This window comes from Strongylocentrotus purpuratus, unplaced genomic scaffold (genome assembly GCF_000002235.5).
Source record: "Strongylocentrotus purpuratus isolate Spur 01 unplaced genomic scaffold, Spur_5.0 spur5_scaffold_6, whole genome shotgun sequence".
NCBI classification, from domain to species: Eukaryota; Metazoa; Echinodermata; class Echinoidea; order Camarodonta; family Strongylocentrotidae; genus Strongylocentrotus; species Strongylocentrotus purpuratus.
In genome coordinates this window covers 26288540-26303639 of record NW_022145612.1, presented here as the reverse complement: position 1 = coordinate 26303639, position 15100 = coordinate 26288540, and the positions used below count along the sequence as shown (strand labels likewise).

General features: G+C 38.7%; 1 protein-coding gene across 1 annotated transcript in view; it reads right to left on the bottom strand.

The window, feature by feature from the left end:
- The window catches only part of LOC587674 (prestin), a 30389-nt gene extending 15826 nt beyond the window's left edge, over nt 1-14563 (bottom strand). The window contains exons 1-5 of the mRNA XM_030999940.1: nt 13931-14563; nt 13110-13246; nt 3863-3973; nt 2834-3078; nt 2141-2314 (exon numbers count right to left, since the gene is read on the bottom strand). Of these exons, the coding sequence (XP_030855800.1) occupies nt 2141-2314; nt 2834-3078; nt 3863-3973; nt 13110-13246; nt 13931-14529 (1266 nt within the window). The 5' untranslated portion in view covers nt 14530-14563. The remainder of the gene's footprint in view (nt 1-2140; nt 2315-2833; nt 3079-3862; nt 3974-13109; nt 13247-13930) is intronic.
- Nucleotides 14564-15100: the final 537 nt, after the last annotated feature.

The window sequence follows — 15100 nt, the reverse complement described above, 5'->3', positions numbered from 1 at the left end:
AATTGGATAATAAACATTTTTGTTTTGATAAGTGATCAAAATATTGCTTGCTTATAGTCTGCAATACCATATTTGGACTTTTAGGCGGCTCAGGGGAAATTAGGGTGAGTATGATGAGTTGTTATGATGATGCAGATTTTTCGTGTGTGAGAACTAACACATAAAGTAACACAACCATACATATCTATTTGTGTTTGTTGTTTGTTTGTATTTGTTTTTATCAATGATATGCCATGAATTGCCCAACTACAGATAGAGCAGACCATGGGACCCGTTTCACAAAGCCTTTTTTCAATGATAAATGTCAAAAATCAGTGATAGATAGTTATGTTGATAACAAATCAGAAGTAAGGATTTCAGTAGCTTATAACAAAAACTGTCATTTGTCACTGATGACAAGTTTTGTGAAACGCCCACTGCATGACAGTTTTTAAAAAAATGTACGTTTTATAGGGCACATAAAGATAATCATAAAGTCTAGGACATTGTCAATGGTCTATTTATGTAGTAACTATTCTGACAACAATCCGCGAGGAGATTACGTAAGTTAACACACTCTTCATGACAACCAAAAACATAATATGAATGGATTTGAATCCTTGTGAGTTAATGAAATAGATTATTAAAATATTAAATCACACAAGTGTGTCACATTCAAATGCGGTTGATTATGCAAGTCCAAGAACTATTATCTAACCCAAATATTCTCGATCATGTCGGATCGTGCAATCCAGCTTTATCGATATCAATTACATCATATTTTAGATGCGATAAGAACCGAAGGAAATGGAATAATCATGTTGTTTCCCAAATTGATACAGAAGACGTGGTTGGAAATTGATACTCCATTGTTATTTCGAGACAATCCAGTAATTAGAGCAGAAAGTTGATCCAGTGTTACGAGTATTATTTGGTCTACTCAGCGAGTGACGGTTCAGATCAATGGAAAATTGAAACGGGTTCCTACTGAGAAAGAAACCACTATAGGATATCTCATAAATCTGATAAGTTATTCATTTCATTTCAATCGAGTTTAGGGTTTTAATTATGATATCAAGCGAGTAGAATGATCTAATCTTACTATCTGACCCGGTAAGTAAATATGGTAACCTTTTAATCAACAGACATGAATGTAATCTGTATAGTATTGTCTTCTTAGTTGACTTAGACTAAAGATATTCATACGTTATGATGTATCTATTCCATTGAGCATCGTACATCGTCCGTGTGTTGGTTTCCGTCGCTTCTTAGATTGAAATTGCAGATATTTATAATATTTATAAATCCGAATGTTTTCTCTTATTATAGGTAATATCCAAAATCCCCGATATTAAAGTTTCGAAAAGATATGAATTACAATCAAATACTTTTAAATGCACCCTGTACTTTAAATGTGTGGTCGAACATTAGATCTACTCTTCTGATAACAATGCTTATTTCATCATATTGTTATTCATGATTTGGTCACTGATCCTGCATGGACGCCCTGACTTCCCCTTAAATCTAATCAATTTACGGGATCAATAATTGTGGAAATCACTGGATTAATCCATCTCAGATCCTATTTCATTCCCCTGCACTCTTGATGCGGTCTGCACGTAACATGACTTGGGATATTACAAACTATTCTGCTTCCTTAAATAGCATCCATTGTCTAATCTTGGGTCTTATCTTCATCGATCTCAGATTATGAAGATTGTAGCGCCCTCATGTTTCTCACGATTTTTGGAAATGATCATTATCGTCAATACAATAGCGTCATGCAAAATAATCAGCACTTTCTCCCTAAAGCCTTCCTCACGAGAGAATATATTATCACTACAATACATGTTAAAAATCATTTTAGCTCCTTAACAAATAAATATCAATCAGAGATTGAATACTGATCGAATCTTCAAAGAAGGGCTTATAAAATGTTTCTAGGGTCCGTTTGGAAACAGAAACAGTTTACCACACAGCCTGTCAAATGAAAGACACAAGGAATCGAGATGCAACTCAAACAACACAGACGTTAACTTGCATAGAAGGATGATGATGTCGTGTCTTTCAGAAATCTTAAGGGCACCTGAATTTCCAAATTGATGGAAACCTAGGCAGGGACTCATTCACTGAATACTATAGGTGAAAAGAATCAACTTACAAATACGATTTCCGGGGTCTTGTCATCAAGCGATCTTCCAGGGACATTGATACCTAGAGCCGATGGAACTTGACTGGTCAGTACATGGAAGGCTGCTCCTGTAGTGAAGGCACGTACCAAGGCCTCAGAGAGGTATACAGTCACAAAGCCACATCGACAAATACCCATCAGAACCTGGATGGTACAAAGAAGAATTAATGACATTTTTATGGTGCTGTTCGATTCATAATCTTACATCTCCTTTGTGTTCTCAGCCTTTCTTTTACAATTCCTTTTGTCAAATTTTATTTTGTTCTCAATTGTTCTGGTTATCTTATCATTTTCTTCTTCTTCATGAAACGTGCCGTCCACCCCCTCTTTATCACAATCTTCTTTTTTTCTTCTCCTCCTCCTTCTTCTTCTCCTAATTCTTCCTTTTCTTCCTTTTCTACTTCATCACTACTATTTTCATCATCATCATCATCAATCATCGTCTCCTCCAACTACTCCTACCCTTTTCCCGTTAATTAATTCTTCCTTTTTCCCTTTCCCCCTTCTTCGTCAGACTCAATCAAAGGGGCCTAATTCCTGTTTTGCAAACGAGCCCCTAATCATGAATGTAACATTTGTCGTTATTCCTGACAACTTTAATACAGCGCATATCGACACATCGTTTAATTTATCATTGCTTCGTATCGTCATAATGATTTGTACCTGTAGGATACCGACGATGAGACAGAGAGCGACGTGTATCTTCACCCTCTCCTCTTCGATGTCGGTGCCGCCATGATTGTGGCCGTCGCCCGAATGCGTCCCGTTGAGTTGAAAATTGTCTCCAGGCGGACCCGTCTCCAGGTCGAGAGGCGGACCCATCTCCAGCGCAGAGGCGGAGGGAAAACGCTCCATCAGGACTCGGCCAACGGTTTCACGGCACATCAGACTCACCACAGCAAAGGTACCTGCAACGAATTAATGTTTCAAATGTGGTCTTCGGAGATAAACAGGGGAGTTAAAGCTCAAACATGTGAAATTAAGTTAAGGGTGATTACGAGCGGAAGAGAGCTTTGGGATCAGGCGTCCACTCTGGCAATACCAGAACAATTTGGACATAGCAGTTGGTCAAAATTATCATTGTGTTCATTATATTCACAAATAACCTTGGATATCCTAGTATGTCTCTCTTAAAGAGAGTAATTATTGTCAGATCTTTGAGCGAATTGGGGGCACCCCTCCCCAAATAGACTCGGGATTATGCAGCACGTTCGACGGAACATGCCCTCAACCCCCCCCCCCCCCCTTCCCTCCTGTCGACGGATCAACCCTCATAGAGGATGTAATAATTTGGGTCAGTTAAAGAGTGTTAAGTAGAGGCTCACTATGAACTAAAGGCAAACGTCTAAGGTTGATGAGATTCACTAAAAAAACATGACAAACTTTTTACAATATCTGTGTAATTGCTGATGCAACAAAATAATGAAAGTGATCGATGATCCGTCACGGTAACAAGATATGCAAAATTAGGATCGGAGACATGGATGAGGACTGGTTAACGTATTGATAATTGAACAAAATAAAATGTACCTGTTTCTTTGGATGGCACGGAGAGTTGATGGTCTCTATTTTATTCATTTACAAGTAACGGCATATAATTCAATATCAAAGATCATCCTTGATCCATTACAATGATAGTTATTTTGACAGAAATAATCGCTTCATCATCTTAAATCTTCAAGAAATTCTTACCCATAGAGAGATGTTTGGATGTACCCATGAAGAAGTAGATAAGAACAGGAAAGAACGTAGTGTAGAGACCGTAGACAGCAGGTAGTCCGGCAAGGATGGAATAGGCAAGACCTATCGAAAACGAAATAATAATAATAAAAAACATGATTATGATACTATCTTGAAATTTTGTTACAGTCGCTGATAACATTAGATTGTCCGATTACTTGAACACAAGATTGTGAACGAGAGCTTCCATAACCTGAAATAATACGTTAATTAAAAGGAGCCCCCCCCCCCCTCAAAAAAAAATACACGCTCAAAAGTAAATAACACATTGAATAACATGATAATCAAACGCAGACTTTATTCAAATGTTAGCATTAATGTTATCATGGGAAGAAATAAAGAAGGCGGGTGAACAATTGATGATGGTGCCATTATTAAAACAAAAACTAAAGATTCTTGCCCATTCACATTCTAGCGAGAAGGTTTACCATCTTTGATCATTCAACAGCAAAATCACTCCATAATGGCTTCGCAAACCCCTTCCTTTCGGATCAAATTCCCTGTATTACCCCTTTCCCTTCCTCTTTAAATGTTCAGGAACAGGAATAGACTAGCAAAAATCAAGATCTTATTTGATATTCATAATGACTGTGCGATAATTACGGAGCAGACATCACACTAATGTCACCTTGAACAGCATCCTTCGACAGCTGCTGACAACATAGAATCGGGAGGGGGAAACGGATTGGTACGTATCGTCTGCTTGACTCTATTCTTGACATTGTTAGTTTTGTTAATCCATGATTCATGATGTATCATGACAATGGTGTATGTGCAAAGAGGGGCAATCCGGAGCCAAGGACGGGGAAAATTAGTGGATCATTTGTACTTTGCATGAACCGGGTTTGCTTAACAAGGCGACATTGATCTATAAACGGCGGATCAAGAGCGCAAATGTTGGCAAGGTATGATTTTCCATGGATTATGTATTTTTGTTTAAACTAGTGTTGAAGAATTCCCTTTTCGAATCTAAAATAATATTATATTTTTGTAATCATTGCTAGTACATCACAGTCAGTGAGTGCATACGGGGGCATGGGGGCATGTGTCTCCCTCCCCATCCCACATCGTATGACGAAAACAGAGCAAAAAAAGATAGATACAAAAGAGAAAAAAGAATGGAGAGGAAAAAGTGGTAACGTGATTTTATTACCCCTATCACTACATCATTCCCAGTATGGTGGTTATTTTACCTGACTGCTAAGAAAGCATAAATGCTTGTAAGTAAGCAACCAGACGACCGACGGCTTTAGGTCCTCTCCGAGGGACCTGGTAATGAGGATTAATGCCTTACCAAAGGGCACTGGCTCATCGCCTTGGTTTCGAACCCGGGTCGCCGGATTACGAAACCACTGCTCTACCGACTGAGCTAACGCGCCTCCTCGTACGGTGCACCCACCCCCCCCCTTCCATGACGCCAGTATACCCTTAAAGCCACTGATCACATTTTCCCTAACATCATGTGAGTAATGTTACCAATGCATCTGGAATGTTTGATCAGTAAATCCAGAAATACAAACACCAGAAACAAGTATATAAAAAAAAGCAATACAGTGATAATACCATACAATATTACTGCAATCTTCAACGACCCAGACGCTATGAATCACTGTATGAATGTTACTTTGAATTTTGAAGATATTTTTTGTCTGGGTTTTCAGCTTAAATGGATAATTGGATGCTTGAATTAGACATTGATAGTCTGAATAGGAGCAGTATGTCACCAAACTGATGAAAGGATTAAGAGGGGGTATAGGGGATTAAGAAGGGTGAGGAAGTCAAGTTAAACGGATGCTTCACCTATATCTCACAGAGAACACTTCTGTTGAGTTATGGTGTGCCTCATTGAAATCATGGATTAGGGGAACACACGTAGTGGAATTACAACGCTCCTCCCAGGCACCTCCTGTATTGCATGCCTCTTTGAGTTCTCTTTTCCTCTCTATATTTTGTTCTCTTCTTATTCATCTTTTCGCTCTTTATGTTTCAAATTTAACACCTGCTGATACAGCTATAATATATGTATCTTGTATATATGTACGTTTGCCTGTCGATCTGGATTTCTATTTTCTAATATCTGGTGCCGGTGCCATATCGGAACCTATCTTTCATAGATTAGTCGATTTTTATTTTCATTTTATAATATCTCCAGGTTTGATATCCCTTTATATACTTTCTCATTACACTCATCTTCTAAAGTCGCTATAATTTGATGCTCTCTTCATAGACCTCTGCACCATTTGTCATAAGTCGAGTTCGCCTCGCTTATCTATCTCTTGGTCTCTATCTGTCTGTCTCTGTCTCTGTCTGTCGGTCTGTATGTCTGTCTATCCCTCTCCCCCTCTCTATCTCTCTCTCTTTTTCTTTCTCCCCCCCCCCCGCCCCCTCTCTCTCTCTCTTTCCACCCTCCCCCTCTCTCTATCCCCATACCCCCTTTCGTCTTATTATCCTCCCACGTGTGCAGCCTCGCCTGTTCCAAGTTTATTTAATAAATGAGTCACCAGCGTGCTTGGTTTGCAAAGATTACGTTTTTTTTACATGAAAAATCTGTTATCTTTTAACAAACTTTCAGAGATGCATGAACATGAAAACTATTCCTATAAATACCCCAGCTCGACAGAAGTAAAGGAAATGCTTGTCAAGGACGATCATTTATCGTCGGGGCTCATTTCTGTATGGAATATAATTGTTACGATAGTTTCATGGTCTGAATCTTTAACTAGCTAATTTTCAAATCATTTTTTAAAAACACCTCTCGGGAAAATTGCGAGACATGAAAAATATTTTTGTCTCTGCAGGAACGTTTTTAAACATTGCTTTTAATCACGAAATTTCAAAAGATTCTATGATATTCTTAGACATGCACGTTTAATAAAAAAAAGAAGATGTAGTTGCACAAGACGTTTAAATCTGTAAAATAAATACTTCAATAAATGGATAAAATACAGAAACTGTTTAATGAATAGTATGTCAGAGTAGATCAATAAATGATTTTAAAAATCGTGAATAGAAAATTTTGAACGATGGAAAGGGAGTTGAAGATAATCAGCAGATAGAAGGGAGGAAGACTCATAATTATCATAGTGGGATTATTATTATTGCCCTCACCTGAAATCGGATTATAGGTGTTAGATATAGTTATAGTTAGGGCGATGCTGATATATTTTTGACCTTCAGGTGACACGACTTTGAAGTTTTACTAAACCATCAAGGTTTAAACAGCTTATGATAGGCACACAACTGACAACAAAGGTGTGTTATACAATACAAAAGGAACAACAGACAAGCAACAACAAAAAACAGACAGGCAAAAACAGACAAAAATAGAAGAATCTTAAGTTGGAACTGACAGTAATAATTATTTAAACGGTCTAAGTATTATTAATTTGAAACCATGATGACTAGAGGCTAGACATAATTAATCTGATATCACAGATCGAATTTCGAAAGGACAGACAATGATATACAGAAGTAGGTCGAATTATAGCCTTTTAGACTCAGGGACCGGAAGTCCCCCGCTAAAATCTAGTTCAGTTTAGTTCAAACACATACTGGATATTCAAATTACCAATGATAATTCTCTTTGGAAAATGAATTGATATGAAAACGAATCAATTTCGTAAAATCTTTCACGAAAGCATTCAAACAGATATTATGGAATACATTTGTGTGTATGATGGAAAAATATTCGTTCGATACAAGACATCGGCTGTTGTGGCAGACAATGTGAATACAATCATGAGATAATTCGTTTCATGACAAGATATTATATACACAGCATGACAATGCAACTTATGAAAAGTAGTAGATTGGCTACACAGATCACATGCAATGACAATGCAAGCAGCAGAAAATATTATTTTGCCTCTAAACTTTCCCATCACCATCGTATTTGATTTATTAAATTTCACGCGTGCAATACTATACGACCCTCTTCAGTTCACGCATCGCGATTCCACAATTGGAAACCTAGATATCACGGGTCAGTGGTGCTCATATGTCTCTGGTGAGTGCGAGGTAGCTACCGAGGGGTGCAAGGTGACCATTCTACAACCTCTGGGGCTCATCCTTTCAGGATATTGGATTAGTGACAATAATCATGGGGATGACCAAATGACCTCAAACACATTGCCCTACATTTAACTTCCAGGTCATTCAAGTAAAGCAAAGCAAGGCTATAGAAGTATGACTTATAGTCCCTACTGAAAACAAGGGATTTTAGTTGCTTATTGTTTAGAACGATAGAGCAATTTGAGCTTACATACTGACCTCAGATGACAGGCCATGTGACGTAGGTATGAAAATAGCAGTCAGTGATAAGATATTATATACGCAGTGGAAGTGAATCATAATAACTTTGTCATTGCAAAAGGTTAACGGTATTGTTTGATTTAAGATTCAGCTTAAGCTTAATTAGACATTTTGACGTAATGTACGCACACCCAGTTCGTTTACATGGAGATGTTTATGAAAACAGTGGACAACATAAGATGGAGGTGATACAACAAACGCAGAGTCCAAATTATTTTGATAGGAATATTGGACTGCAACGTCAGTGGTACCATAATATTTGTTGTTGCTAGTACGTCATTCAAACTGCTAATTTGGCCACTGCTGATAAAAATAAATAAATAATGTGCTTATAGGCGCCTATCAACCAAAGTGCTGCATGCATCAATAGGAAACACTCAAATTCACATGATCTATTACTTCCTTAAAGAAATGAAAGTAAGAGATCAATGTCCGAAATGAATTTCCTTAAAACGCTTTTTTTTTTTTTTTTTTTCCCCCTTCAGGATTTCTCAATTTTGTAATACATTTGCCCCCTCCCATCCCCTGGGCCATCTTGGGGTTTGTAACGTTTGGTCAAAGTGTTGTGTACGATTGATGACACACAGTTGTAGATTTCCCTGAAGATGTACGCAACCCTATGTGAAGGACTAATATTATCTACAGTTCCAATTCCTGTCATGGAGGACTTTTACTGGTTTCACTTGGTATATGACTTTGTGACCAAGTAATGATTATCCTTGTCTTGTGTGTGTGTGGGGAGGGGGTATCCTTTCACCTTTTGTTTGTATTATGATTTTACTTTAGAACAATGAAATACGTGTATTTGGGGGCATTTTGGGTCCTGGCACGTATCGGGAGAGGGGGCAGGGGCGGCATGACATTAGTTCTTCTACTGGTTTCTTCTAGAGGTCATAGTTACGAAATGACACATCATCTGTATTTCAGCTGTTGTCCATTAAGAGACTACACAATCCCTCTCAAGAAAAATATACTATTGCTCATCTCATTCCTTTGGGGTTTTCTCGGGAGGGTCTCATTGGTTTTTATTTTTACATTTTGGCAACATACTAAGAAATGGGTATTTTTGTCTTTGCCAAGTCGCTAAGGGGACAGTTTCAACCACTACTCCCTTAAAACCTGATCATACTTTTGGCGAAATATTAATCCCCTCTTAACCGAATGCAGCGACCCGATACTAACCGCATCATCATGTGACTATTCATGTCAGTGTCTTGGCAATTTCCATGCAATTCCCTTGAGAACTCAACCTTAAAAAGTCGCCCGTCTCTAACTAATTTACAGAACATCGGAAACTCGTTTGTATTAACTGAAGGTAGGGGTCAGGGGAAAGGAATAAGGTAATTTTCCGATGATTAATAATTTCATTACCACGTGACAAACTTTCAATTTCTTTCGTCTGTTTTCTGCGGGTCAAAATGTCAACTTCAGTTTCCCCCATTCTTGTGACGTCACAAACAGCCTGCTGGCCTCCCCCATCCTGTGTGAATGCCATTAAAGTTGTATTTGACCGAAATTTTAACCTCAAGAAAATAATCATGGGCAGTATGTTCATGAGAATAACATAACACTTGGCACGAGATATGGGAAGTAAATATAAATTACTCATCTTTTTTTATTAAGAGGCGGACGATTTTAACATAAAATTATCTTAGAGCCTTATTCACTATCTCCGCATCGTTCTTTGATCGGTCTGACAATAATTGCATCTGTTAGACTTGTCTTATTAGGACGGAGTCTTAATGAAGGGAAAAAATAAACATTGGCAGCGACTACGTTAAGATAAGTTGAATATGATGTCATTTTCAGGAAGTTGTGATAAGGTCTAAATACGTATTTATTCCAAGCATTCTAGAATATTTTATGGGCCAAAACAACGGCCAAAGGTGAAGTTGACAATACACAGTACACAGCACACACTCTTGAAGAAACCGTCAACCCATCGCCAAGTCGTAAGGAAGATACATTGAGGATTCTAAATACATTAATGAAGTCCCCCCGGTGTTACCATAGAAACACATCCGGGTACGGCTAAAATTATCCAGGCTACATTACGGTTGGGTCATGTTCAAATTGCGTTAGATCGAGGGAATTTCCTCTCTATAATTACAGGCAGTGTGTGTGAGGATATGGTTGTCTGCTGCCACGACGTCTAGTAACGATATGTCATCTTCCTGATCAGAAAAAAGTCAGGGCAATGAAAACGAGACGATGCCAACAATATTAAATTGTTGAAAATGAAATATTGCTTTCTTATAGTCTTAAATCGTATCGCTTGCTTATGATAAATAGGCTTTTATAACTAAATTGTTGTGATGGGTTTTGAGAGCCTCCTAATGAGTCACCAAGCCTTGATTCAGCGTATCATTCTGTGTATGAAGCTTTATTCTGTATTTTATTTAAGTGAAAATAATTATCTATGCAATCATTAATGTTCACAGGCACATTCTTCAGATCATTTTCTTAAGGAAATAATATTTTTATCCCTATAGGCCTCATTTTCATGGCCGATGAGAGTAAAGAGAAATGCAATGGTGGAGAGGGGTTCTCTCTCTCTCTCTCTTTCTTGTCTGCCCCCCTCCCCCTCCCCCTCCACTCTCTATCTTTCTACTTGTGTACACTAATCCTTGTTCATATCATCCATGAAGCTCACGTGTATACTGACTCACATCCTTGCCAAGAAAGCTTCTCTTGGGTTCCTTCTGCCTGCCATTTCCACTCTAGGTCTTTGTACTCCCGACCCCCTGTTAGATTAAGGTACTCGACAAGGGTGCTCTTTTTATGTCATTGCGTTTCTATGTTTAGCTCACTGGTTTGCGGGTTGATACAGCCGGGGCGTGTGGCATTTGTTCCCCAGGGCTGTCAAACTCCCAACTTAAACCCCACTCAGGAAAGGCACTCCTCATTAACAAAAAAAGAAAGTGATTTCTCCAACTAAAGGGTTGAGGTATATTGCTCCTGTAACCAAATGACTTTTGTTCAAACCCTTGCAAACTTAATTTTTGTTCTGATGCAGCTGCTCAATTTGGCGCCTCGATCTTTGTCATCAGAATCATCAAATTCATATTAGTTCGAAGTTTACTCCCTTGAGCAGATTGTCTGGCTACGAAACACTTTGAGAACTATGAAGAGCTTTGGAGAACATTTTCCTTACACAGCAAGAAATAATCATTCCTTCCTCTTTCATCCTTTATCTGTATCTCATTCCCTCTCTCAATTCTTGTTTAAATAGTTCATGTTTGTTTGCGATATACTTATTAAATACATTTTTCATTGAAAACCAAGATAACATTAAAATTATTTTGAAGGAGATAGAGACATTGCGATAACTTTTACCCAATACATACATTATCTCTCATTGGATGATGAGACATTGGTCGAATATCAAACAATCGATTTTTTATGACGACGATAAATGTAGTTTGTTCCGTTGTAACCAATGCTTTATAAATTCATTGATTTTGATCTCGAAGTGTTAATTAATCTCATTTTCTGCGAACAAGTCGAACATAATATAGTCTTCTTTACATATTAATCTAATGAAAGCTCACCAAAAATTACAGCAAAGGATTATCGACATAATCTATCATAATGATAAAAACAATGCTTTTCGTGGATTATTGCGTCGTGATGAAGTTTTAGATTAGTGACTTTTATTCAAACAGAAAATTTACTGTCTGTTTGTGGATTTGTTTATGTATGGTCTTATCAACTCAATCGAAACTAGCATAAATATTTAGCCATTTCCATGGAGCTTATTATCCGTCCATCTCTTTAAAACTTAACCTATTAAAAATCAATCAAGAAAGTGCATAGAGTCATTTATTTTAGTCTCGTCCAAGTAGGTAACGATAAGAAACTAGCCAAGTGGCAACCAGCAACTTTGTTGTGAAAAATAAACACTATCATGAAGTTCAGCCCACATTCGTTTCTTCTTCCCATCTCAGGCTTAAAGGGTATTTACTTTCCCTTCTGTGCCTCAACGCCAAGCACACTGGCATCGAGTTGAAGGATACAAAATGAGGGATAAAGTATGACTTTTCAAGTGTCGAGATTTCTAAATATTCCCCTACCTAAACTTGTCTGTCTCGTGCCTAAGCTAACATTGACGCTATAGATATTAGAGAAAGAGAAGGAGCATTAAAGAGCTTATACAGAAGCACGCAAGGAATACAAGTGGACAACGTTTTCAAAAGAATTATTTTTACGAATTAGTTTTGCTCTCCAAGCTAGACTATACCACGCTTGCCTATTAAAGATTTCAGAATTCACACGCTCTGTCTCATGTTATCTCACGACGGTCTTGCAAGTATGGTTGTGTCTGTCTGTCTGTCCTAGTATCTCCTTGGTCTGCCTCTATGTCTCTCCCCTCCTTCCTACTGTCTCTGTCGCTCTCTGTATGTCTCTATGTCTCTCCCCTCCCTCCCGCTGTCTTCGTCTCTCTGTCTGTATGTCTCTCTCCTCTCTGTTTTCTCTCTCTGTCTCTCTCTGTCTGTCCTTTATTCTCTCCCTTTCTCATTTCTCATGTGGTACCATGTACCACATCGTATACAGGTTTCAAATCCATGCCATGAAACTGACGTAGTTTAGAAAGATCTGTAGCTACATTCCTCACTCTCGGCTCAGGTGAAGTAAAATAAAATAGGGGTACGGTAAGAAGACATGCCTTGAATACTTGCCTTATAATAATTTTATTGAGGGGAAATAATACCAGCGATGTCTTAAAGAAGGAGCGTTCTGTGCTCCCCAACCCAATCCCCCCCCCTCTCTCTCTCTCCCACCCTCTCCCCCCTCTCTCTCTCTCTCTCTCTCTCTCTCTCTCTCTCTCTTTCCCCTCTCTCTCTATCTCTCTTTCCCTCCCACTCTCTTTACCATACCATAATCTTACCTTGAGGAATATTGACGATGCCCATGGTAATCCCAGCGATCAAATCAGATGACAGATACTCCCTGAATTTGTAAGCAGGTATCCACTTGCACACAGGAAGCACCGATTGTGCGGCCGATTTAACTGCGTTTCCACAACTGAAAAATTGCCATAATTAAGTTTAGATTGCTTCTGGTAGACTGGTTTAAACACATACTTCAGTATATACTTCATACTACAGTACTTAAAGAAGCAAATGTGCTAACGTTAGATGTATCAACTATAAAAGTGAATATAACATGATGCTAAAAGAAGGAAATTTAATGTTTTGTTTGCACGCGTTACATAATTTTAGGCAATACGGAATCATCGCAATGGGGAATAATGTCAGTCTTGACAAATCTAGTAATCAAATCCTCCTCTAAATTAACCTGTTTCAGGTTTGTCATTATATTCAATCTTAAAATGCAATGTACATTGTCCCTCATAGTTTGATTGGATAGCAGAGACGTGGAGTGTTAATTGCTAAATATTTCGTTGATCACAATCGGGGTGCGAAGGTCATTTTGATTTATTCAACATTTCACATTGGCTCTAAAATTTTTATAATAGAAAGTATGTTAACATAATGGTATTATTATTCTTCCGGAAACAACATTTCTGGAATTATGATCGCTAATATGCATTATTTTTCAATTTTTGTGAGCGTTAATTACTATATCAAACTGTTTCGTAGCATGATCTATGCTTAGTTATCATGTAGTGTATCAAACGACATTTGACTTAGATGATCTAATGGGTGCCTTTTTTAAAATATATTCAACATGCACTGTATATCTTACTTGAACTGCTTCATCTTTTTCTCGATCCGTTGCCTGGCTGTCTTGACTTCTTGATGAGGTGTAAACTTGTGGTTGAATTCCAGGTTGGTGTACACCGGTCGGTCGATCTTCATCTTCAGTTGCCCTGGACCGAGAGGTTGAGGACGATCTTCGCCAGTGGAGACAGTGTCCTTACTTGATCGTTTCTTACGATCTCTACGTTCTCTACCTCTTCGTCCGCCTCCATCGCCGTCGCCATCACCACCGCCGCCGCCGCCGCCGCCACCACCACCACCTCCTCCTCCTCCTCCACTTCCTCTACCACCACCACCACCACCATCATGGCCATCAAGACCAATTTCATCTAGCCCTCCTCCTGCACTCCCAAATCCAAAGGTAGCGTTCCCATTGAGTGGGATGTTGTTGGTACGAGTAATACCATTGCTCATAGCGATGGTCACACCATCACTGCCGCATCGCCCTTCTCCTCCTCCCGTACCTGCATTCCGCTGGTTACTCAGGTCTCCGTTCCGAAATTCACAGAAATCGGGAAGATCACGAAAATCACTCAAATCTGGGTGCGACTGTTCGACTTTAATGGAGAAATCCCGGTTAGACATGATGCATTAATCCAGCTTAACGAATCTCCAAAGTAGTGGGAGAATAAACCGCGATCACGCGGAATGTTTGAGAGAAAATAGATGCCAAACTTGCTTGATCGGTAAGTGGACCATCAAGTGCTGCGAAATTGATAAATTGTAACTTGCTGATGTCAAGATGCGTCTGGTAAGTAAGCTGACAGTGTAATGACGATGCTTTTAGCTCCAGACTAAAAGGCCTGTAAGGAGAGCTTCATGCTCAGCTACTGATGGAGACACAACATGCTGTTTACAAGTGAGATTTGATGAATACAAATTTCGAAAATAGGAATTAATTAACGAACAGGATGCAAACTAAACACAGTTAGTTCGTCCACTAGTCCTAACACAGATCGAATGACAGCGAATATGTCAACTGTGTTTCGGTGCGAGTGAAACGCAAATGAAAATCACAATGAAAGTTTTCAAATCATGACTTTCTTTCAGGAACGAAGTAGGTTCTCCTGTCGCGATCAAATCCCCATCCCCTCTCACGTTAACAAAGGAGGTAGAAAGACAAGTTCAGTGACGGGTTTCTATGACGAATATCAAG